The 23,076-nt window shown below is 41.0% G+C and overlaps 1 protein-coding gene across 1 annotated transcript in view; it reads left to right on the forward strand.

Annotated features, from left to right (window-relative positions):
• The window catches only part of TTN (titin), a 238,651-nt gene that overhangs the window by 187,547 nt on the left and 28,028 nt on the right, over positions 1–23,076 (forward strand). The window contains exons 209-220 of the mRNA XM_056349795.1: positions 16–318; positions 412–717; positions 1,503–1,790; positions 1,893–2,183; positions 2,278–2,565; positions 2,743–3,333; positions 3,436–3,540; positions 4,046–4,243; positions 4,328–4,624; positions 4,742–5,329; positions 5,421–5,723; positions 5,843–22,948. Coding sequence (XP_056205770.1) covers positions 16–318; positions 412–717; positions 1,503–1,790; positions 1,893–2,183; positions 2,278–2,565; positions 2,743–3,333; positions 3,436–3,540; positions 4,046–4,243; positions 4,328–4,624; positions 4,742–5,329; positions 5,421–5,723; positions 5,843–22,948 — 20,664 coding nt within the window. The remainder of the gene's footprint in view (positions 1–15; positions 319–411; positions 718–1,502; positions 1,791–1,892; positions 2,184–2,277; positions 2,566–2,742; positions 3,334–3,435; positions 3,541–4,045; positions 4,244–4,327; positions 4,625–4,741; positions 5,330–5,420; positions 5,724–5,842; positions 22,949–23,076) is intronic.

The following is a 23,076-nucleotide window of genomic DNA, read 5'->3' on the forward strand; positions in this document are numbered from 1 at the left end:
AATAAATCTTCACAGATGTACCCGGACCTTGTGATCCACCGATAATTAGCAATGTAACGAAAGACTTTATGACTGTTAGCTGGAAGCCACCAGCTAGTGATGGTGGATCCCCAATAACTGGTTATATACTTGAGAAGCGTGAAACTAAGGGTCTTACCTGGACAAAGGTAAACAGAAAGCCTGTCATTGAAAGAACTGTCAAGGCTACTGGACTCCAAGAAGGAACAGAATATGAGTTCCGGGTCATAGCGTTGAATAAGGCCGGACCTGGCAAGCCTAGCGCACCATCTAAAGCAGTATACGCTCGTGATCCTCAGTGTAAGCTACAAGTCTCAAATATTTTCCATGTTTATTTCCTAATACTTTTTTACAGCATTTGGTGTGACCATTTTATGTTATTTTTGCTCTCAGATCCTCCTGGCCCACCTGCTTTCCCGAAAGTGGTTGATACTACTCGTAATTCGATAAGCCTGTCCTGGGGCAAACCAGCATATGACGGAGGAAGCCCTATTATTGGTTACCTAGTGGAAGCAAAAAGAGCTGACACAGATAACTGGGTCAGATGCAATCTACCCAAGAACTTACAGGCTACACGATTTGTGGTAACAGGTCTGATAGAAGATACAGAGTACCAGTTCCGCATTTATGCTGTCAATAAGATTGGATACAGTGATCCAAGTGATGTTCCTGATAAACACACTGCCAAAGACATTTTAAGTATGTTTGCTGAAAACAAATTATCTTGTTGACTTTTGCTTTAGTTCATGGGATGGGTTTCAAAGACAGGGTTTGTCACAGAACACAGAAGGAGATTAATTTGGAATCTGTCATTTCTCAAAAAAATTAGGCTAGAAGTGGCTAATTTGGATGAGAATAGGGTGATTAGGAACAGGAACTGAGTAGAATCTGAGTGGTGTCTGCCTTTTTCATTTTTATGTTAGATGCTCTGCTGCCTTCTAGTTTGGGTCTTCAAGAATTTTTTCTTTCTCTAAGCCTAAAATTAGACTTTTCAGTTCTCTTGTGTTCTTAAAACTTCCACTCTTCTTCATGTCTTCTAAATAATTTGAGAACAAGATTACCATTCTAACCATCTGTGTGACACACTATTTAGTTGTATGACACTTATTCCTTAAGAAGCTGGCTTCTGTATGCGTTTTGCTGTATGTACAAAAGCATTGCTTCACAGAACTGTCTTGGTTCAAGAAAAGCAGTATAGTCCAGGAGGCTTTGAAACTCCTTTGAATTCTAGAGAAACTAGGAGGCTTCTTCATGTGATAAGTAAAATAAATGGTGGAAAAGGCAAAAAAATGGAATTTAAACGAGTGCAAAATAATGCCAAGTTTGCAAATGATCTTGAAACGGGAGTCAGGAAACTAAATCACTAACATCATCATGGGTTCATACTAGTGAAATGCCAGTAAAGAGGAACTTTTTGTTGCAGTAACTTTAGTGATAGTCTTAAAGATGATGTTTTAACTGCATGCTTTTTGTTAAACACACAGTTCCTCCTGAAGGAGAACTTGATGCAGAACTAAGGAAAGTCCTTGTGTTGCGTGCTGGAGTCACTATGAGACTTTATGTACCAGTAAGAGGACGTCCACCTCCAAAAATTACATGGTCTAAAGTGGGTGCCAACCTAAGAGATAGACAAGGATTAGATATCAAGTCAACTGATTTTGATACCTTCCTGCGTTGTGAAAATGTAAACAAATACGATGCTGGAAAATATGTTCTCAGTCTGGAGAACAGCTGTGGCAAAAAGGCGTACACCATTGTTGTAAAAGTACTTGGTAAGTGTCAGGGGTTTCCCCATTATAATGATTTGTTAACTTTTTAACTGATAATTTTTTTTATTTTACTACATCAAATGTCGGTTTGTTGTGTTTATCTAGATACTCCGGGCCCTCCAATTAACCTGATTGTAAAGGAAGCGTCTAAGGATTCTGCCTTCATTACATGGGAACCTCCACTAATAGATGGTGGCAGTCCAATCACAAATTACGTCGTTGAAAAACGTGATGCAGAAAGAAAGTCATGGTCCACAGTAACAACAGAATGTCCAAAGACAAGCTGCAGGATAACTAACTTAGAAGAAGGCAAATCTTACTTCTTCAGGGTTTTTGCTGAAAATGAATATGGTATTGGTGACCCCTGTGAAACTCGTGATGCTGTTAAAGCTTCTGGTAAGAAAAAAAGATCCATTTAACTTGTTTTGGTGTTCAAATCATATATATTTCTCGCTTGAATGGACACTTACTATACTTTTCTTCCATCTAGAAACACCTGGGCCAGTTGTGGATCTAAAAGCTTCAGCTGTAACAAAATCTTCATGCAATTTAGTATGGAAAAAACCTATCAGTGATGGTGGAAGCCGTATTTTTGCATATGTTGTCGAGGTCCTGATTGGTGAAGATAAATGGCAAGAAGTCATGCGGGCAAAGAACCTCCATTTTTCAATGAGAGACCTAAAAGAAGGGGAAGAATACACTTTCAGAGTGAGAGCCCAAAATGATGCTGGATATGGAACTCCAACGGAGATCACAATTGTGGCAAGAGATGATGTTGGTAAGAAGCAAGATCATTGATGCAAAGCTTCACTTACCCAAATTACATTTATTTTATGCTTATTATCATTACTATGCATACATACAAATCAGGTGCTTACATAAATACAAAACAACATTTTAATTTTATCACATAATTTATGTATAGTTTAATAATGGGTTTCTTTTATTTTTACAGTGGCACCTGATCTTGATTTAAGAGATCTACCTGATTTGTGCTATATAGCTAAAGAGGGTAGCAATTTCCGTCTTAAAATCCCAATTAAAGGCAAACCTGTCCCTGCTGTAACTTGGAAGAAAGATGAAGACCAGGCACTTACTGAGAGTGGAAGAGTTGCATTTGAATCTACAGCAGTTAACACCACACTTATAGTACATGACTGCCAAAAAGCTGATGCTGGAAAATACACAATAACTCTAAAAAACGTTGTTGGCAGCAAGGAAGGCACTATTTCTGTAAAAGTTGTTGGCAAACCTGGCATACCAACTGGTCCGGTGAAATTTGACGAAGTCACAGCCGATGCCATAACCTTAAAGTGGGGCCCTCCAAAAGATGATGGTGGTTCAGAAATCACTAATTATGTCCTAGAGAAGAGAGATAATGTAAACAATAAGTGGGTGACTTGTGCCTCTGCAGTCCAGAAGACCACGTTTAGAGTTACAAGACTTCATGAAGGAAATGAATATACATTCAGGATCAGGGCTGAAAATAAATATGGAGTAGGTGAAGGTCTTAAATCTGACCCTGTCATTGCAAAACATCCATTTGGTAAGTACCCATTATAATTTTTAAAATTGAAAAAAAATGTTTTAGGGGTGGTATTTATTTTTAGTGTTACTGCATATATATATATATTTTAATATTTTTCAGATGTGCCAGATGCTCCTCCACCTCCCAACATTGTTGATGTTCGGCATGAATCTGTAGCTTTAACTTGGACTGATCCCAGAAGAACCGGAGGCTCACCAATCACAGGTATGTCCCAAAAGCCTCCCTAGTGTTTCAATTCTTAATAGTTCTTTCCCTGTGTCAAAGGGTAAGCTAAAACTATCAGGTGTTTATGCTTTAGATTGATTGATTGATTGATTGATTGATTGATTGATTGATTTCACTGTTTTACTTCCTACTCTTTGTCTGTGATTATTTTTAAAAAATATTTAACTTAAAAGTCAGGAAAAGACTAACTGAAAAACAATATTTTTGCACAGAGTCAAAACATCTAAAGAAAGAAAAACAAACTTACATGTTACATTACTTGGGTCTATAAAATTAGCAATTTGCATTTACAGACATCTCGTAATTGTGATTACATATAACTGTAAGGTATGTCCATATCCATTTCTTAATCTGTTTTTCAGTGTTCCTCTTGTACAACGTGTATGTGACATGCCATACAGGCAGTATGATATTTCACAATGCTATGAGAAATTAAGATTTCTAGAAAACCACTCATACTTTCATCTCACCATTTATCTTCTAGGTTATCACATTGAAGTCAAAGAAAGAAATAGTCTTCTGTGGAAGAGAGCAAATAAAACACCAATAAGAATGAAAGATTTCAGAGTGACAGGATTAACTGAAGGTCTGGAATATGAATTCAGAGTAATGGCAATCAATATGGCTGGAGTAGGAAAACCAAGTCTGCCATCGGAACCAGTTGTGGCACTTGATCCTATTGGTAAGTCAACATGAGAATAAAAAGGAAAATTCTGAAATTTGAAAAAACTTTTGTTTGACCACTATCTATTATTTCTTCTTCTAGATCCTCCTGGGAAACCTGAAGTTATCAATGTAACTAGGAACTCAGTAACACTCATTTGGACAGAACCAAAATACGATGGTGGCCATAAGTTAACTGGCTATATTGTTGAAAAGCGTGAATTACCCTCAAAGACTTGGACAAAAGCTAACCATGTGAATGTTCCAGACTGTGCATTTACTGTAACTGACCTCACCGAGGGCTCCAAATATGAGTTCAGAATTAGAGCAAAGAACACTGCTGGGGCTATCAGTCCTCCATCTGAATCCACAGGAACCATAACATGCAAGGATGAGTATGGTATGTAGATGGCTAAAAAATGTAGAATTTTATTTGAATAATTAATACTAAATTCTCTTCCCCACCCCCCCGTTCTTGTTATAACATTTGGGGGGTTTTGTTTCTTTGTTTTGACAGAGGCACCAAGCATTGTTATCGATCCTACTTTGAAGGAAGGTTTAACAGTAAAAGCAGGAGAGACCATTACAGTGTCTGCTATTAGTATCCGTGGTAAACCACCTCCAACTTCAGCATGGTCAAAAGCTGGAAAAGATTTTAGACCATCAGAGCTCGTGCACATTGAAACAACACCAACTTCTTCTACTCTAACTGTCAAATACGCAGCCAGAAAAGATTCTGGAGAATATACAATCACTGCAACCAATCCTTTTGGCACTAAGCAGGAAAGCATACATGTGAAAGTTTTAGATGTTCCAGGACCTCCGGGGCCTATTGAGATCAGCAACGTTTCAGCAGAAAAAGCAACTCTTACATGGTCACCTCCTGCAGAAGATGGTGGATCACCAGTCAAATCATATGTTCTTGAAAAGAGAGAAACTAGCCGTCTGCTCTGGACATTGGTTGCTGAAAATATTGAAAGCTGTAGGCATGTTGTTAGCAAGCTCATTCAAGGAAATGAATATGTTTTCCGTGTCTCAGCAGTAAATCAATATGGCAAGGGTGAACCAGTACAATCAGAACCAGTTAAAATGGTGGACAGATTTGGTACGTAGAAAGCTAAGAATTTCCAGTGCGTTTTTATTAATCTCTGAAGACCTGAATTTTGTGTTAACTGTACTGTTCTGTTCCTTAACAGGTCCCCCAGGCCCTCCTGGAAAACCAGAAGTAACAAATGTGACTAAAAATACTGTCACAGTTACCTGGAAAAGGCCAGTAGATGATGGTGGAAGTGAAATCACAGGTTACTATGTGGAGCGCAGGGAAAAGAAAGGTTTAAGATGGGTCAGAGCAACAAAGAAACCAGTTTCAGATCTTAGATGCAAAGTAACTGGTCTCCAGGAAGGAAATGAATATGAATTCCGTGTCAGTGCAGAAAACAGAGCAGGAGTTGGACCACCAAGTGATGCTTCTAACTCAGTAATGTGCAAGGATGTTACATGTTAGTATCATGCCTTTTCTTTTTTTGGGGGGTGGCTGGGAGGCCAGGGAGCACATTCAGACAGCATAAGAGTGACTTCCTCTGTAATGTATTGTTTTTATTTTTTCCTCACTTTTCAGATCCACCAGGTCCACCTGCAAATCCGAGAGTGACTGATACTACAAAGAAAAGTGCATCTTTAGCCTGGGGCAAGCCTCACTACGACGGTGGTCTTGACATTATTGGCTATATAGTAGAGCATCAAAAGGAAGGAGAAGAAGAATGGGTAAAAGACACAACAGGGACTGCTTTAAGAATCACTCAGTTTGTTGTTGCTCATCTGCAGACAGGAGCCAAATACAATTTCAGAATATCTGCCATGAATGCTGCAGGTGTCGGTGAACCAGCAGTAATTCCAAGTGTGGAAATCAAAGACAGAGAAGAGATTCCTGACTTTGAATTAGATGCTGAGCTAAGAAGAACACTTGTTGTTAGAGCTGGATTAACTATTCGGATTTTTGTGCCAATTAAAGGACGTCCAACTCCAGAAGTTACATGGACAAAAGATGATGTTTCTCTCAAAGGACGTGCCAGTATTGAAAACACAGACTCTTTCACACTCTTGATTGTCACAGAGTGCACCAGATATGATGCAGGAAAATATGTAATGACTCTTGAGAATGCTGCTGGTAAGAAGACTGGGTTTGTAAATGTAAAAGTCTTGGATACACCAGGTCCACCAATAAACCTTAAGCCTCGAGAAATAACCAAAGACAGCATCACCCTCCAGTGGGATATGCCTCTGATAGATGGCGGCTCACGTATAACAAACTATATTGTTGAGAAACGTGAATCAACTCGGAAAGCATATTCTACAGTCACAACCAACTGCCAGAAGTGTTCCTTCAGGATTCCTAATTTGACTGAGGGCTGTGAATATTATTTCAGAGTGCTGGCCGAAAATGAGTATGGTATTGGTGAACCAGCTGAAACTGCAGAACCAGTAAGAGCTTCTGAGGCACCATCCCCACCTGAGAGCCTTAATATTATGGATGTAACACGGAACTCAGTTAGCCTGGCTTGGCCAAAACCAGAACATGACGGTGGCAGCAAGATCACTGGGTATGTAATTGAAGCACAGAGAAAAGGAACCAACCAGTGGGCACACATCACTACTGTAAAAACGCTGGACTGTGTTGTAAAGAATCTAACTGAAAATGAAGAGTATACTTTCCAGGTAATGGCAGTGAACAGTGCTGGAAGGAGTGCCCCCAGAGAGAGCAGGCCAGTTATTATCAAGGAGCAAACAATGCTACCAGAGTTTGACCTCCGTGGTATCTACCAGAAAACAGTCATTGCCAAAGCTGGCGACAATATCAAGATTGAAATTCCTGTGCTTGGTCGTCCAAGGCCTACTGTGACATGGAAGAAAGAAGACCAGATACTTAAGCAAACACAAAGGGTGAATTACGAAAATACTGCAACTGCAACCATACTAAGCATTAATGAATGCAAACGAAGTGATAGTGGTCAATATCCGTTGTCAGCTAAAAATATTGTTGGAGAAGTTAGTGAAGTAATCACAGTGCAGGTTCATGACATACCTGGACCTCCTACTGGACCAATCAAATTTGATGAAATTTCATCTGACTTTGTAACGTTCTCATGGGAGCCTCCTTTGAATGATGGTGGTGTACCAATAAGTAACTACGTTGTAGAAATGCGTCAAACTGACAGTACCACATGGACTGAATTGGCAACCACAGTGATACGTACTACATTTAAAGCCATTCATCTGACTACTGGAGTTGAGTATCAGTTCCGTGTTAAAGCTCAAAACAGATATGGAATTGGTCCAGCCATTACTTCAGAGTCTGTAGTTGCCAACTACCCATTTAAGGTACCTGGGCCTCCTGGCACTCCTCAGGTGATTGCAGTCACCAAAGAAACAATGACTATTAGCTGGAATGAGCCAGTAACTGATGGTGGAAGCCCTATTCTGGGTTATCATGTTGAAAGAAAAGAACGAAATAGCATTCTTTGGCAGACTGTAAGTAAAATGCTGGTATCAGGCAATATCTTTAAATCAACTGGACTTACCGATGGCATTGCATATGAATTCCGTGTTATAGCAGAAAATCTGGCTGGGAAGAGTAAGCCAAGCAAGCCATCTGAGCCTGTGTTTGCCCTAGACCCAATAGATCCGCCTGGTAAGCCAATACCTCTAAACATTACAAGACATGCTGTTACACTGAAGTGGACTAAACCAGAATATAATGGAGGTTTTAAGATAACTGGCTACACTGTTGAAAAAAGAGACCTTCCTAATGGCCGTTGGCTGAAGGCTAATTTCAGCAATATACTAGAGACTGAGTTCACTGTAAGTGGTTTGACAGAAGATGCTGCCTATGAATTCCGTGTGATTGCTAGGAATGCTGGTGGGGCTGTTAGTCAGCCTTCTGAGCCATCAGATGCAATAACTTGTAGAGATGACATTGAAGCACCAAAGATAAGAGTGGATGCTAAATACAAAGACACTTTAGTGCTGAAAGCAGGTGAAGTTTTCAGACTCGAGGCTGATGTTTCAGGTCGCCCTCCACCGACTATGACATGGACAAAAGGAGAAAAAGAACTTGAAGACACAGCAAAATTAGAAATAAAAATAGCAGATTTCTCTACTGTTCTTGTCAATAAAGATTCTTCAAGAAGAGATGGCGGTGCCTATACACTTACTGCAACAAATCCTGGTGGCTTTGCTAAGCATATCTTCAATGTTAAAGTTCTTGATAGACCTGGTCCCCCAGAAGGACCTTTGGCTGTGTCTGAAGTCACTGCAGAAAAATGTGTGCTGTCATGGCTACCTCCAATGGATGACGGAGGTGCAAAAATTGACCATTATGTGGTTGAAAAACGTGAAACCAGTAGATTGGCATGGACAGCTGTAGCCACGGAAGTTCCATTGACTAAACTGAAGGTTACTAAGCTGTTGAAGGGCAACGAGTATGTGTTCCGTGTTATGGCCGTTAACAAATACGGAGTTGGTGAGCCACTGGAATCAGAGCCCGTTCTTGCAGTAAATCCATATGTCCCACCTGATCCACCTAAAACACCTGAAGTTACAGCAATTACAAAAGATTCTATGGTTGTTTGTTGGGGCCATCCTGATTCTGATGGTGGGAGCCCAATAACTAACTATATTGTGGAACGTCGAGACAGAGCTGGTCTACGGTGGGTGAAATGCAACAAACGGGTTGTTACTGACTTACGTTATAAAGTGTCTGGACTGACAGAAGGCCATGAATATGAATACAGAGTCATGGCTGAAAATGCTGCTGGAGTCAGTGAGCCAAGCCCAACCAGTCCATTCTATAAAGCTTGTGATACTGTATTTAAGCCTGGTCCCCCAGGTAATCCTCGTGTTTTGGATAGCAGCAAGTCCTCAATTACAATAGCATGGAACAAACCGATATATGACGGTGGCTCAGAGATCACAGGTTACATGGTTGAGATTGCGCTACCTGAAGAAGACGAGTGGAAGATTGTAACTCCACCAGCAGGTCTAAAGGCCACTTCTTTTACCATCACTGACCTGAAAGAAAATCAAGAGTATAAAATACGGATATATGCTATGAACTCTGAAGGTCTTGGAGAACCTGCTCTTGTTCCTGGGACTCCAAAAGCTGAAGAAAGAATGCTACCCCCAGAGATTGAACTTGATGCAGAACTACGTAAAGTTGTCACTATTAGAGCCTGCTGTACTCTAAGGCTCTTTGTCCCAATTAAAGGAAGACCAGCACCTGAAGTCAAATGGACAAGAGAACATGGGGAATCTTTGGACAGAGCAAGCATTGAATCAACAAGCTCTTATACTCTACTTATTGTTGAAAACGTAAATAGATTTGATAGTGGCAAATACATACTGACAATAGAAAACAGCTCAGGTAGTAAGTCAGCATTTGTGAATGTCAGAGTTCTGGACACCCCAGGGGCACCTCAAGATTTGAAAATAAAAGAAGTTACAAAATCATCAGTTACACTCACATGGGAGCCTCCTCTCATAGATGGTGGCTCTAAAATAAAAAATTACATTGTGGAAAAGCGTGAATCAACAAGAAAAGCTTATTCAACTGTTAATGCCAATTGCCACAAGACCAGCTGGAAAGTTGATTCACTGCAAGAAGGCTGCAACTACTACTTCAGAGTCTTAGCTGAAAATGAGTATGGAATAGGCCTTCCAGTTGAAACTTCAGAATCCATAAAAGTATCAGAAAGACCACTTCCACCAGGGAAAATAACTTTGTTGGATGTGACAAGAAATAGTGTATCCTTATCTTGGGAAAAACCTGAACATGATGGTGGTAGCCGAATTCTGGGCTACATTGTAGAAATGCAAAGCAAAGGCAGTGAAAAGTGGTCAACTTGTGCTACAGTAAAAGTTACTGAAGCCACTATCACAGGATTGATACAAGGTGAAGAATATACCTTCCGTGTTTCAGCTCAGAACGAGAAAGGTATCAGTGATCCTCGCCAGCTGGGTATACCAGTTGTTGCAAAAGATCTTGTGATTCCACCAGCTTTCAAACTACTGTTTACCACTTTCAGTGTTCTAGCAGGAGAGGACTTAAAGGTTGATGTTCCTTTTGTTGGTCGACCCAAACCAGCAGTGTTTTGGCATAAAGATAATGTGGCATTGAAGCAGACTACGAGAGTAAATGCAGAAAGTTCAGAAAATAACACAGTGTTAACAATAAAAGAAGCATGTAGAGAAGATGTGGGGACGTATTCGGTTAAACTTACAAACTCTGCAGGTGAAGCAATTCAAACACTAAATATTGTTGTCCTTGACAAACCAGGACCTCCAACTGGACCAGTAAAAGTAGATGAAGTCACAGCAGATAGTATTACTATTTCCTGGGAGCCACCCAAGTATGATGGTGGTAGCTCTATCAATAATTATATTGTAGAAAAAAGAGACACTTCCACCACCACTTGGCAGATTGTGTCAGCTACAGTTGCAAGAACAACTATAAAAGCATGTCGATTGAAGACTGGCTGTGAATATCAGTTCAGAATCGCAGCTGAGAACAGATATGGGAAGAGCAGCTATCTCACTTCAGAGCCAATCATAGCCCAATACCCATTTAAAGTTCCTGGTCCACCTGGAACACCGTTTGTAACAAATGTCTCAAAAGACAGCATGGTGGTACAATGGAATGAACCAGTCAATGATGGTGGTAGCAAGATCATTGGGTATCACTTGGAGCGCAAAGAAAGAAACAGCATTCTGTGGGCTAAACTGAATAAAACACCTATTCCAGATACCAAATTTAAGACAACTGGCCTTGAGGAAGGTCTTGAATATGAGTTCAGAGTTTATGCAGAAAACATAGTGGGCATTGGAAAGGCAAGTAGAGCATCTGAATGCTATACTGCACATGACCCGTGTGACCCTCCAGGTCGTCCAGAACCTATAATAGTCACAAGAAGCTCAGTAACACTTCAGTGGAAGAAACCGGTATATGATGGTGGAAGTAAGATCACAGGCTATGTTGTTGAAAAGAAGGAGCTACCTGATGGTCGTTGGATGAAAGCAAGCTTTACAAATGTCATTGATACCCAATTTGAAGTAACTGGTCTAGTTGAAAACCAGAGGTATGAATTCCGTGTTATAGCACGAAATGCTGCAGGTGTTTTCAGTGAACCATCTGAGAGCTCAGGGGCAATTACAGCAAGAGATGAAGTAGAACCACCTCATATAAGTATGGATCCAAAATACAAAGACACTATTGTAGTGCATGCTGGTGAGTCATTCAAGCTTGACGCTGATGTTCATGGCAAACCAATACCTTCCATTCAGTGGTTAAAAGGCGATCATGAGCTGACAAACACTGCTCGTATGGAAATAAAAAGTACTGATTTTGCAACAAGCCTCAGTGTGAAGGAAGCCATTAGAGTTGACAGTGGTCAGTATGTACTACTGGCAAAGAATGTTGCAGGTGAAAAGAAAGTCCCTGTCAATGTCAAAGTTCTTGATAGACCTGGACCACCGGAAGGACCTGTTGAGATCACAGGTGTTACTGCTGAAAAATGCATGCTGTCATGGAAACCTCCGCTACAAGATGGTGGTAGCGATATTTCACACTACGTTGTAGAAAAAAGGGAAACCAGTCGCTTGGTGTGGACAGTTGTGGATTCAAATGTGCAAACTCTAAATTGCAAAGTTACAAAGCTTTTAGAAGGAAATGAATATGTTTTCCGCATCATGGCAGTAAATAAATACGGCGTTGGTGAACCTCTTGAGTCTGAACCAGTACTCGCAAAGAACCCATTCGTAGTGCCTCTTCCACCGAAGGCACCAGAAGTCACAGCCATTACCAAAGATTCTATGATAGTTGTATGGGAAAGGCCAGCCTCAGATGGTGGTAGTGAAATTCTAGGCTACGTCCTTGAAAAACGAGATAAGGAAGGTATTCGCTGGACAAGATGTAACAAACGCCTGATAAGTGAACTGCGATACAGAGTGACTGGGCTTATAGAAAATCATGATTATGAGTACAGAGTTTCAGCTGAAAATGCTGCTGGTCTTAGTGAACCAAGCCCACCTTCCACTTACTACAAAGCGTGCGATCCTATTTACAAGCCAGGTCCACCCAATAATCCTAAAGTTGTGGATGTTACAAGATCTTCAGTCTTCCTTTCATGGGGTAAACCTATCTATGATGGTGGCTCCGAAATTCAGGGATACATTGTGGAAAAATGTGATGTAAGTGACGGTGAATGGGCAATTTGTACCCCTCCAACTGGAATTAAGAATACTCACATGGAAGTAGAAAAATTAGTGGAAAAACATGAATACAAATTCCGCATATGTGCAGTTAATAAAGCAGGAGTTGGAGAGCATGCAGATGTTCCTGGTTCTGTTATTGTGGAAGAAAAGATGGAGGCACCAGACCTTGACCTCGACATGGAATTAAGGAAGATTGTAAATGTGAGGGCCGGAGGTTCTTTAAGACTGTTTGTTCCCATTCGAGGTCGTCCAACACCTGAAGTAAAATGGGCTAAAATGGATGGTGAGATCAGAGAGGCAGCTATTATTGATACCACTAGCAGCTTCACTTCCCTTGTTCTAGACAATGTTAACAGATTTGATACTGGAAAGTATACTCTGACTTTAGAAAACAGCAGTGGAACAAAGTCTGCCTTTGTCAGTGTAAGGGTACTGGATACCCCAAGTGCACCTGTTAATTTAAAAATCAGAGAGATCACTAAAGACTCTGTTTCACTTTCATGGGAACCTCCTCTTTTGGATGGTGGAGCAAAAATAAAGAATTACATTATTGAAAAGCGTGAAGCAACAAGAAAGGCATATGCAGCTGTTGTAACAAACTGCCACAAGACTTCTTGGAAAGTAGATCAGCTTCAGGAGGGATGCTATTACTTCTTTAGAATCTCTGCTGAGAATGAATATGGAATTGGCCTCCCCGCAGAAACCAGTGACCCAATTAAAGTTGCTGAAGTTCCACAGCCTCCTGGGAAAATAACAGTGAATGATGTCACAAGAAACAGTGTGTCACTAAGCTGGGAAAAACCTGAACATGATGGTGGCAGCAAAATCATACAATACATTGTTGAAATGCAAGCAAAGGGTAGTGAGAAGTGGTCAGAGTGTGCTCGTGTAAAAACACTTGAAGCAGTTATTAGTAACCTAATTCAAGGGGAAGAATACCTTTTTAGAGTAATGGCTGTAAATGAAAAGGGTAAGAGTGATCCTAGAACACTTGCAGTTCCAATAGTTGCCAAAGACCTGGTGATTGAACCTGATGTAAGACCTGCTTTTCACAGTTATAGTATCCAAGTAGGACAAGATCTGAAAGTAGAAGTACCAATTTCAGGTCGACCTAAACCAACTGTTACCTGGGTAAAAGACGGCCAGCCACTAAGGCAGACGACAAGAGTCAATATTAGTGATTTGACTGATCTTACTGTATTGAATATTAAAGAAACTAGCAAAGAGGACAGCGGCACTTATGAAATCACTGTGGCTAACGTTGTTGGGCAAAAGTCTGCCTCTGTTGAAATAATAACTCTAGACAAACCTGATCCGCCAGTAGGACCTGTGAAGTTTGACGAAATAAGTGCAGAAAGTATTACCCTATCGTGGAATCCCCCAGCATACACAGGTGGCTGCCAAATCACCAACTATGTTGTTCACAAGAGAGATACAACAACCACTGTATGGGAAACAGTTTCAGCTACTGTTGCAAGAACTACACTGAAGGTGACTAAACTGAAAACTGGATCAGAATACCAGTTCAGAATATTTGCTGAGAACAGGTATGGGCAGAGCTTTGCATTGGAATCTCCACCAGTTGTAGCACAGTATCCCTACAAGGAACCAGGACCTCCTGGCACACCATTTGTGACAACGGTTACAAAGGACTCCATGGTTGTACAGTGGCATGAACCAATAAATGATGGTGGCAGTAGAGTGTTGGGCTACCATCTTGAGAGAAAGGAGAAAAACAGCATTTTATGGGCTAAAGTGAACAAGACTATTATTCAGGACACAAGTTTTAAGACAACTAACCTTGAAGAAGGAATTGAATATGAGTTTCGAGTTTCTGCAGAAAATATTGTTGGTGTAGGCAAAACAAGTAAAGTTTCTGAGTGCTATGTAGCTCGTGACCCATGTGATCCTCCAGGTCGCCCAGAAGCTATAATAATAAAAAGAAGCTCTATTACTCTACAGTGGACCAAACCAGAATATGATGGTGGAAGTAAGATTACTGGTTATATTGTAGAGAAACGTGACTTACCAGATGGTCGTTGGATGAAAGCTAGCTTCACAAATATCATTGAAACTCAGTTCACTGTAACAGGGCTGACTGAAGACCAACGATACGAATTTAGAGTAATTGCAAAGAATGCCGCAGGTGCAATAAGCAAACCTTCTGACAGTACAGGACCAATAACAGCAAGGGATGAAGTTGAACTTCCACGAATTTCAATGGATCCAAAGTACAAAGACACAATTGTTGTAAATGCTGGTGAAACATTCAGACTTGAGGCTGATGTTCACGGAAAGCCACTACCAACCATTAAGTGGTATAAGGGAGATAAAGAGCTTGAGGAAACTGCTAGATATGAAATAAAGAACACAGATTTCAGTGCATTAATAATTGTAAAAGACGCCATTAGAGTTGATGGTGGACAGTACATTTTAGAAGCCTCTAATGTTGCAGGAACAAAGACAGTACCAGTAAACGTAAAAGTTCTGGACAGGCCAGGACCACCAGAGGGCCCAGTCCAAGTGACAGGAGTTACAGCTGAAAAATGTTCATTGGCATGGGCTCCTCCTCTTCATGATGGTGGCAGTGATATTTCTCATTATATTGTAGAGAAGAGAGAAACTAGTCGCCTAGCGTGGACTGTTGTTGCTCCAGAGGTTTTACCTACAATGCTGAAAGTAACAAAACTCTTGGAAGGAAATGAATATGTGTTCCGTATTATGGCAGTTAACAAATATGGCGTTGGTGAGCCATTAGAATCTGTGCCAGTAATGATGAAAAATCCATTTGTGGTTCCTGGACCACCAAAGGCCTTGGAAATTACCAACATCACAAAGGATTCAATGACTGTCTGCTGGAGCCGGCCAGATAGTGATGGAGGTAGTGAAATCATAGGTTACATTGTAGAAAAGAGAGACCGAGCGGGCATTAGATGGATAAAATGCAATAAACGACGAATTACAGATTTGCGATTAAGAGTTACAGGATTAACAGAGGATCATGAGTATGAATTCAGAGTTTCTGCTGAAAATGCTGCTGGAGTGGGTGAACCAAGCCAAGTTTCTCTTTACTTCAAAGCTTGTGACCCCATGTTCAAGCCTGGCCCACCTACTAATGCCCATGTTGTGGATACTACCAAAAGTTCAGTTACGCTTGGTTGGAGTAAACCGATTTATGATGGTGGTTGTGAAATCCAGGGATACCTTGTAGAAATCTGTAAAGCAGATGAAGATGAATGGTCACTTGTTACTCCACAGACAGGTGTACGTGCCACTCGATTTGAAATCAAAAAGCTTACTGAACATCAAGAATATAAACTACGAGTGTGTGCCCTCAACAAGATTGGTGTAGGAGAGGCTGCATCAGTTCCTGGTACTATTAAACCAGAAGACAAACTTGAAGCTCCAGAACTTGATATTGATTCAGAGCTAAGGAAAGGGATAGTGGTTAGAGCTGGTGGGTCTGCTAGGATTCACATACCATTCAGGGGAAGACCCACACCTGACATCACATGGTCTCGAGAAGAAGGTGAATTCACAGAAAAAGTTCAGATTGATAAAGGCATAAACTACACGCAACTTTCAATTGACAACTGTGATAGATATGATGCTGGAAAGTACATTCTTAAGTTGGAGAACAGCAGTGGTTCTAAAACTGCATTTGTTACCGTAAAAGTCTTGGACACACCAGGACCACCACAAAACTTAGTGGTAAAGGATATAAAGAAGGATTCTGCTGTATTATCTTGGGAACCACCGATTATCGATGGTGGTGCAAAAGTAAAGAACTATGTAATAGACAAGCGTGAGTCAACTAGGAAGGCATTTGCAAATGTAAGTGCTAAGTGTGGAAAGACAAGTTTTAAAGTTGAAAATCTCACAGAAGGAGCAACTTATTACTTCAGAGTTATGGCTGAAAATGAATTTGGAATTGGTGTTCCAGCTGAAACCACGGATGCTGTCAAAGCCTCAGAGCCACCTCTGCCTCCTGGGAAAGTAACGCTCACTGATGTGACTCAGAGAAGTGCATCACTTACATGGGAAAAACCTGAACATGATGGAGGAAGCAGAATTTTGGGATATATTGTTGAAATGCAACCTAAAGGAATGGAAAAATGGAGTGTTGTTAGTGAGACCAAAACATGCAATGCAGTAGTGTCTGGTTTGAGTCCAGGACAGGAATACCAATTTCGTGTAATTGCCTACAATGAAAAAGGCAAAAGCGATCCCAGAGCACTTGGAATTCCTGTGATAGCTAAAGACTTGACAATTGAGCCAAGTTTCAAACTGATGTTTAATACATACAGTGTACAGGCTGGAGAAGACCTGAAGGTAGAAGTACCATTTATAGGTAGACCCAAACCTACTATTACTTGGACAAAAGATGACCAGCCACTGAAGCAGACAACCAGATTACATATTCAGGATACAACAACATCAACCACCTTACATATTAAAGAAAGCAACAAGGAAGACTTTGGTAAATATACAGTAACTGCAACAAACACAGCTGGTACAGCAACAGAGCACCTGAGCATAATTGTACTGGAAAAGCCTGGCCCACCACGAGGACCTGTCCGCTTTGACGAAGTTAGCGCAGACTTTGTTGTTTTATCATGGGATCCACCTGATTATACTGGTGGCTGTCAGATAAGCAACTATATAGTAGAAAAGCGTGACACAAGCACTACCACATGGAGCATTGTGTCAGCAACTGTTGCAAGAACCACTATCAAAGCAACAAAGCTTAAAACGGGTTCTGAGTACCAGTTCAGGATTTCTGCTGAAAATAGGTATGGGAAGAGCTCTCCTTTGGATTCTAAACCAGTTGTTGTGCAATACCCCTACAAGGTGCCTGGGCCTCCTGGAACCCCATTTGTAACAGCAGCTTCCAAGGACCATATGATTGTACAATGGCATGAACCAGTTAATGATGGAGGAAGCAAAATTCTTGGCTACCATCTTGAATGTAAAGATAAGAACAGCATTCTTTGGATAAAACAGAACAAGTCACTCATTACAGACACCAAATATAAAACAGATGGCCTTGAAGAAGGTCTTGAATATGAGTTCAGAGTTTCTGCTGAAAACATTGTTGGCATTGGCAAAGTCAGCAAAGTATCAGAATTATACGTTGCCCGAGATCCTTGTGACCCACCTGGCCGCCCAGAGGCTGTTGTTGTTACAAGAAATAATATCACGCTGAAGTGGAAAAAGCCAGAGTATGATGGTGGAAGCAAAATAACTGGATATATTGTAGAAAAGAAAGAACTACCAGATGGTCGCTGGATGAAAGCCAGCTTTACAAATGTGTTGGAAACAGAATTTACAGTAAGTGGTCTTGTTGAAGACCAACGATATGAATTTAGAGTAATTGCAAGAAATGCAGCAGGTTGCTTGAGTGAACCATCTGAAAGTACAGGGGCCATTACTGCCAGAGATGAAATTGAAGCACCAGGGGCTTCACTGGATCCCAAATACAAAGATGTCATTGTTGTTCATGCTGGAGAAACCTTTGTTCTTGAAGCCGATATTCGCGGCAAACCTGTTCCTGACATTACATGGTCAAAAGATGGTAAAGACCTTGAAGAAGCAACTGCAAGAATGGAAATTAAATCTACAATTCAGAAAACAATTCTTACTGTCAAAGACTGTATAAGAGTAGATGGAGGTCACTATACTCTTAACCTCAAAAATGTTGGAGGCACAAAATCTATACCAATCACTGTAAAAGTGCTTGACAGGCCAGGACCTCCAGAAGGACCTTTGAAGGTTACAGGTGTCACTGCAGAAAAATGTTACTTGGCATGGGCTCCACCTTTGCATGACGGTGGTTCTAGTATCTCACATTATATCATTGAGAAAAGAGAGACAAGCAGGCTTTCATGGACACAAGTAGCAACAGATGTGCAAGCTCTTAACCACAAAGTAACCAGACTCCTTGCTGGCAATGAGTACATTTTCCGTGTAATGGCAGTGAACAAATATGGAACCGGAGAACCCTTGGAATCTGAGCCAGTTGTGGCTCGTAATCCGTACAAACCCCCTGGTCCTCCTTCAACACCTGAAGTTTCAGCAATCACAAAAGATTCTATGGTGGTAACATGGGGTCGCCCAGAAGACAATGGGGGAGCTGAAATTGAAGGTTACATACTTGAAAAACGAGACAAAGATGGTATCCGGTGGACCAAATGCAATAAGAAAAGGCTGACAGACTTGCGACTCAGAGTAACGGGCCTTACCGATGGGCATTTCTACGAATTTAGAGTTTCTGCTGAAAATGCTGCAGGAGTAGGGGAACCCAGTGAGCCATCCATTTTCTATCGGGCTTGTGATGTACTATATCCACCGGGTCCACCAAGCAATCCAAAGGTTACAGACACTTCCAGGTCATCAGTTTCCCTTGCCTGGAGTAAGCCCATTTATGATGGTGGTGCTCCAGTTAAGGGATATGTAGTAGAAGTAAAAGAAGCTGCTGCTGATGAATGGACTACTTGCACCCCACCAACAGGCTTACAAGCAAAACAGTTCACCGTAACAAAACTTAAAGAGAACCAGGAGTATAACTTCCGCATCTGTGCCATCAACTCAGAAGGAGTAGGAGAACCTGCTACTATACCAGGTGCAGTCATAGCAGCAGACAAGGTTGAGCCTCCTGAAATTGAACTTGATGCAGATCTCAGAAAAGTAGTCACTGTACGTGCTAGTGCTACATTGCGCCTGTTTGTCACCATCAAAGGAAGACCAGAACCTGAAGTTAAATGGGAGAAAGCAGAAGGAACCATTAGTGAGCGAGCTCAGATTGAAGTCACCAGTTCCTATACGATGCTGGTCATTGACAATGTGAATAGATTTGATAGTGGTAGATACAATCTTACTTTAGAGAACAACAGTGGCAAAAAATCAGCTTTTGTTAATGTCAGGGTGCTTGATACACCTAGTGCACCTACAAACCTGACAATCAGAGAAGTGAAGAAAGATTTTGTAACACTAGCCTGGGAACCACCACTTATTGATGGTGGAGCTAAAATTACCAACTATGTAGTTGAAAAGCGAGAATCCACAAGAAAGGCATATGCCACAGTTACAAACAACTGTACTAAGAATTCCTTCAAAATTACTCAACTACAAGAAGGATGTAGTTACTACTTCCGTGTTCTAGCTGTAAATGAATATGGGGTTGGCTTAGCAGCAGAAACACCTGACCCAATTAAAGTTTCTGAACCACCTTCTCCACCTGCAAAGGTCATTCTTGTTGATGTGACTCGCAACTCTGCTTCAATTAAATGGGAAAAGCCAGAAAGCGATGGTGGCAGTAAAATTACTGGTTATGTTGTAGAAATGCAAACTAAAGGAAGTACAAAATGGAGTGCATGTACACAGGTGAAAACATTAGAAGCAACAATAACAGGCTTAAGTATGGGAGAAGAGTACAGTTTCAGAGTGATTGCTGTTAATGAAAAAGGAAAAAGTGATCCAAGAGAACTTGGTGTCCCAGTCATCGCAAAAGATATTGAAATTCAGCCATCTGCTGAACTCCTTTTCAACACATTCACTGTGAAAGCTGGAGATGATCTTAAGATTGATGTGCCAATCAGAGGGCGACCTCTTCCAACCGTTACCTGGAAGAAGGACGGGAATCCCTTAAAAGAGACAACCAGGGTAAATGTTCAGATGTCAAAGACTTCAACTTCATTGTCCATCAAGGAAGCTTCAAATGAAGATTTAGGACATTACGAATTACATCTTTCAAATACTGCTGGATCAACAACAGCTTCTTTAACTGTAGTTGTCCTTGACAGACCAGGACCACCAACAGATGTGCATATTGATGAAGTTAGTGCTGATAGCATAACGCTGTCTTGGAAACCTCCAACATATGATGGTGGGTGCCATATTAGCAATTACATTGTGGAGAAACGAGAAACTACCACAACAACATGGGATGTAGTATCTGCAGCAGTTGCAAGAACTTCAATTAAAGTATCTCGACTCACCACTGGCTCTGAATATCAGTTCCGTATTTGTGCAGAAAACCGCTATGGGAAAAGCACTTACACTAATTCTCCATCTGTTGTGGCAGAGTATCCATTTAAGCCTCCAGGACCACCTGGAACTCCTCATGTGACACATGCAACTAAAGCTTTCATGATTGTAACGTGGCAGGTACCAGTTAATGATGGAGGTAGCAGAGTATTAGGATATCACTTGGAGCGTAAAGAAAGAAGCAGCATTCTTTGGACAAAAGTCAACAAGAGCCTCATACCCGATACTCAAATGAAAGTTACAGGTCTTGATGAAGGACTGTTGTATGAATATCGTGTGTATGCTGAAAACATTGCTGGAATAGGCAAATGCAGTAAATCATGTGAACCTGTAGCTGCAAGGGATCCATGTGATCCTCCTGGTCAACCAGAAGTCACTAATATTACAAGAACATGTGTCTCACTGAAATGGACTAAACCAGAATATGATGGTGGAGCTAAAGTAACAGGATATATTATTGAACGCAGAGAGATACCAGATGGTCGTTGGCTAAAGTGTAATTTTACTAATGTGCAAGAAACATACTTTGATGTAGGTGGACTTACAGAAGACCAGCGATATGAATTCCGTGTGATTGCAAAGAACGCTGCTGGACTCTTCAGTCAGCCGTCTGAATCAACTGGACCTGTGACTGTAAAAGATGATGTCGAGGCTCCAAGAATTATGATGGATGCAAAATTCAGGGATGTTGTGGTTGTGAAAGCTGGAGAAGTGTTTAAAGTCAATGCTGATATTGCAGGACGGCCAATCCCAGTGATTTCATGGACAAAGGATGGCAAGGAGCTTGAAGGAAAAGCCAGAGTTGAAATATCCTCAACAGATCACACTACTGCAATAACCGTTAAGGACTGTATCCGAGGTGATTCAGGACAGTATGTACTAACATTACAAAATGTTGCAGGAACAAGATCTTTGGCAATTAATTGCAAAGTGCTTGATAGACCTGGCCCACCTGCAGGCCCATTAGAAATAAATGGCCTTACTGCTGAAAAGTGCCATTTATCATGGGGACCCCCTCAAGAAAATGGCGGTGCAGATATTGATTATTATATTGTAGAAAAACGTGAGACCAGCAGAATTGCATGGACACTTTGTGAAGGAGAGCTTAGAACAACGTCCTGTAAAGTGACAAAACTACTGAAGGGTAATGAGTATATTTTCAGAGTGATGGGAGTTAACAAGTACGGCGTTGGTGAGCCTCTAGAAAGCATTGCTGTCAAAGCCCTAGACCCATTTACAGTTCCAAGTCCACCTACATCTTTAGAGATCACCAATGTGAGCAAAGATTCAATAACTCTGTGCTGGGCAAGACCTGATTCTGATGGAGGCAGTGAGATCTCTGGCTATGTAATTGAAAGGCGTGAGAAAACTAGCCTAAGATGGATTCGTGTAAACAAAAAGCCAGTTTATGATTTAAGAGTGAAATCATCTGGTCTCCGTGAAGGATGTGAATATGAATTCCGGGTTTATGCAGAAAATGCTGCTGGTCTCAGTCTTCCAAGTGAAACCACCCCATTGATTCGGGCAGAAGATCCAGTCTTTTTGCCATCTCCCCCATCTAAACCTAAGATTATGGATGCTACAAGGACAAGTATCACAATTGGATGGACAAAGCCACTGTTTGATGGAGGTTCTCCAGTAACAGGATACACAGTTGAGTACAAGAAAACTGATGAAACTGACTGGACAACTGCTATTCAGAACTTAAGAGGCACAGAATACATCGTAACTGGATTAGTATCAGGCTCTGAGTACATCTTTAGAGTGAAATCCATTAACAAAATGGGTGCCAGTGAACCGAGTGATGTCTCAGAACCTCAGGTGGCAAAAGAAAGAGAAGAAGAACCTGCCTTTGATATTGACAGTGAAATGCGGAAGACTTTAATTGTAAAGGCTGGTGGATCATTCACAATGACTGTTCCTTTCAGAGGCAAACCAGTCCCAAATGTAACATGGAACAAACCAGACACTGATCTCCGTACACGAGCAAGCATTGATACTTCAGATAATTGCACATCTCTTACTATTGAAAAAGCAACAAGAAACGATTCTGGAAAATACACGTTAACATTGCAAAACATCCTGAACACTGCTACCTTGACTTTAATTGTCAAAGTTCTTGATACTCCTGGCCCACCATCTAATATTGCAGCAAAAGACGTAACCAAAGAATCTGCTGTGTTATCTTGGGATGTTCCTGAAAATGATGGTGGAGCACCTGTAAAGAACTATGTTATTGAAAAACGAGAAGCTAGCAAAAAAGCGTGGGTCACTGTGACAAACAGTTGTCATCGCCTGTCCTACAAAGTGACTGGCCTGCAAGAAGGTGCCATTTACTACTTCCGGGTTTCTGGAGAAAATGAATATGGTGTTGGAGTGCCTTCTGAGACCAAGGAGGGAACAAAAATAACAGGTGTGTTTTACTAATAAAAATATTTTTAATATTTAAAACAATACATGTTTTAAAACCTTTATGTCAAAATAACAGTGTTAAATCTGTTTATGGTAAAATAAGATAATTTTGTGGCAGATATGTCTGTG

This window comes from Falco biarmicus, chromosome 8 (genome assembly GCF_023638135.1).
Source record: "Falco biarmicus isolate bFalBia1 chromosome 8, bFalBia1.pri, whole genome shotgun sequence".
NCBI lineage: Eukaryota > Metazoa > Chordata > Aves > Falconiformes > Falconidae > Falco > Falco biarmicus.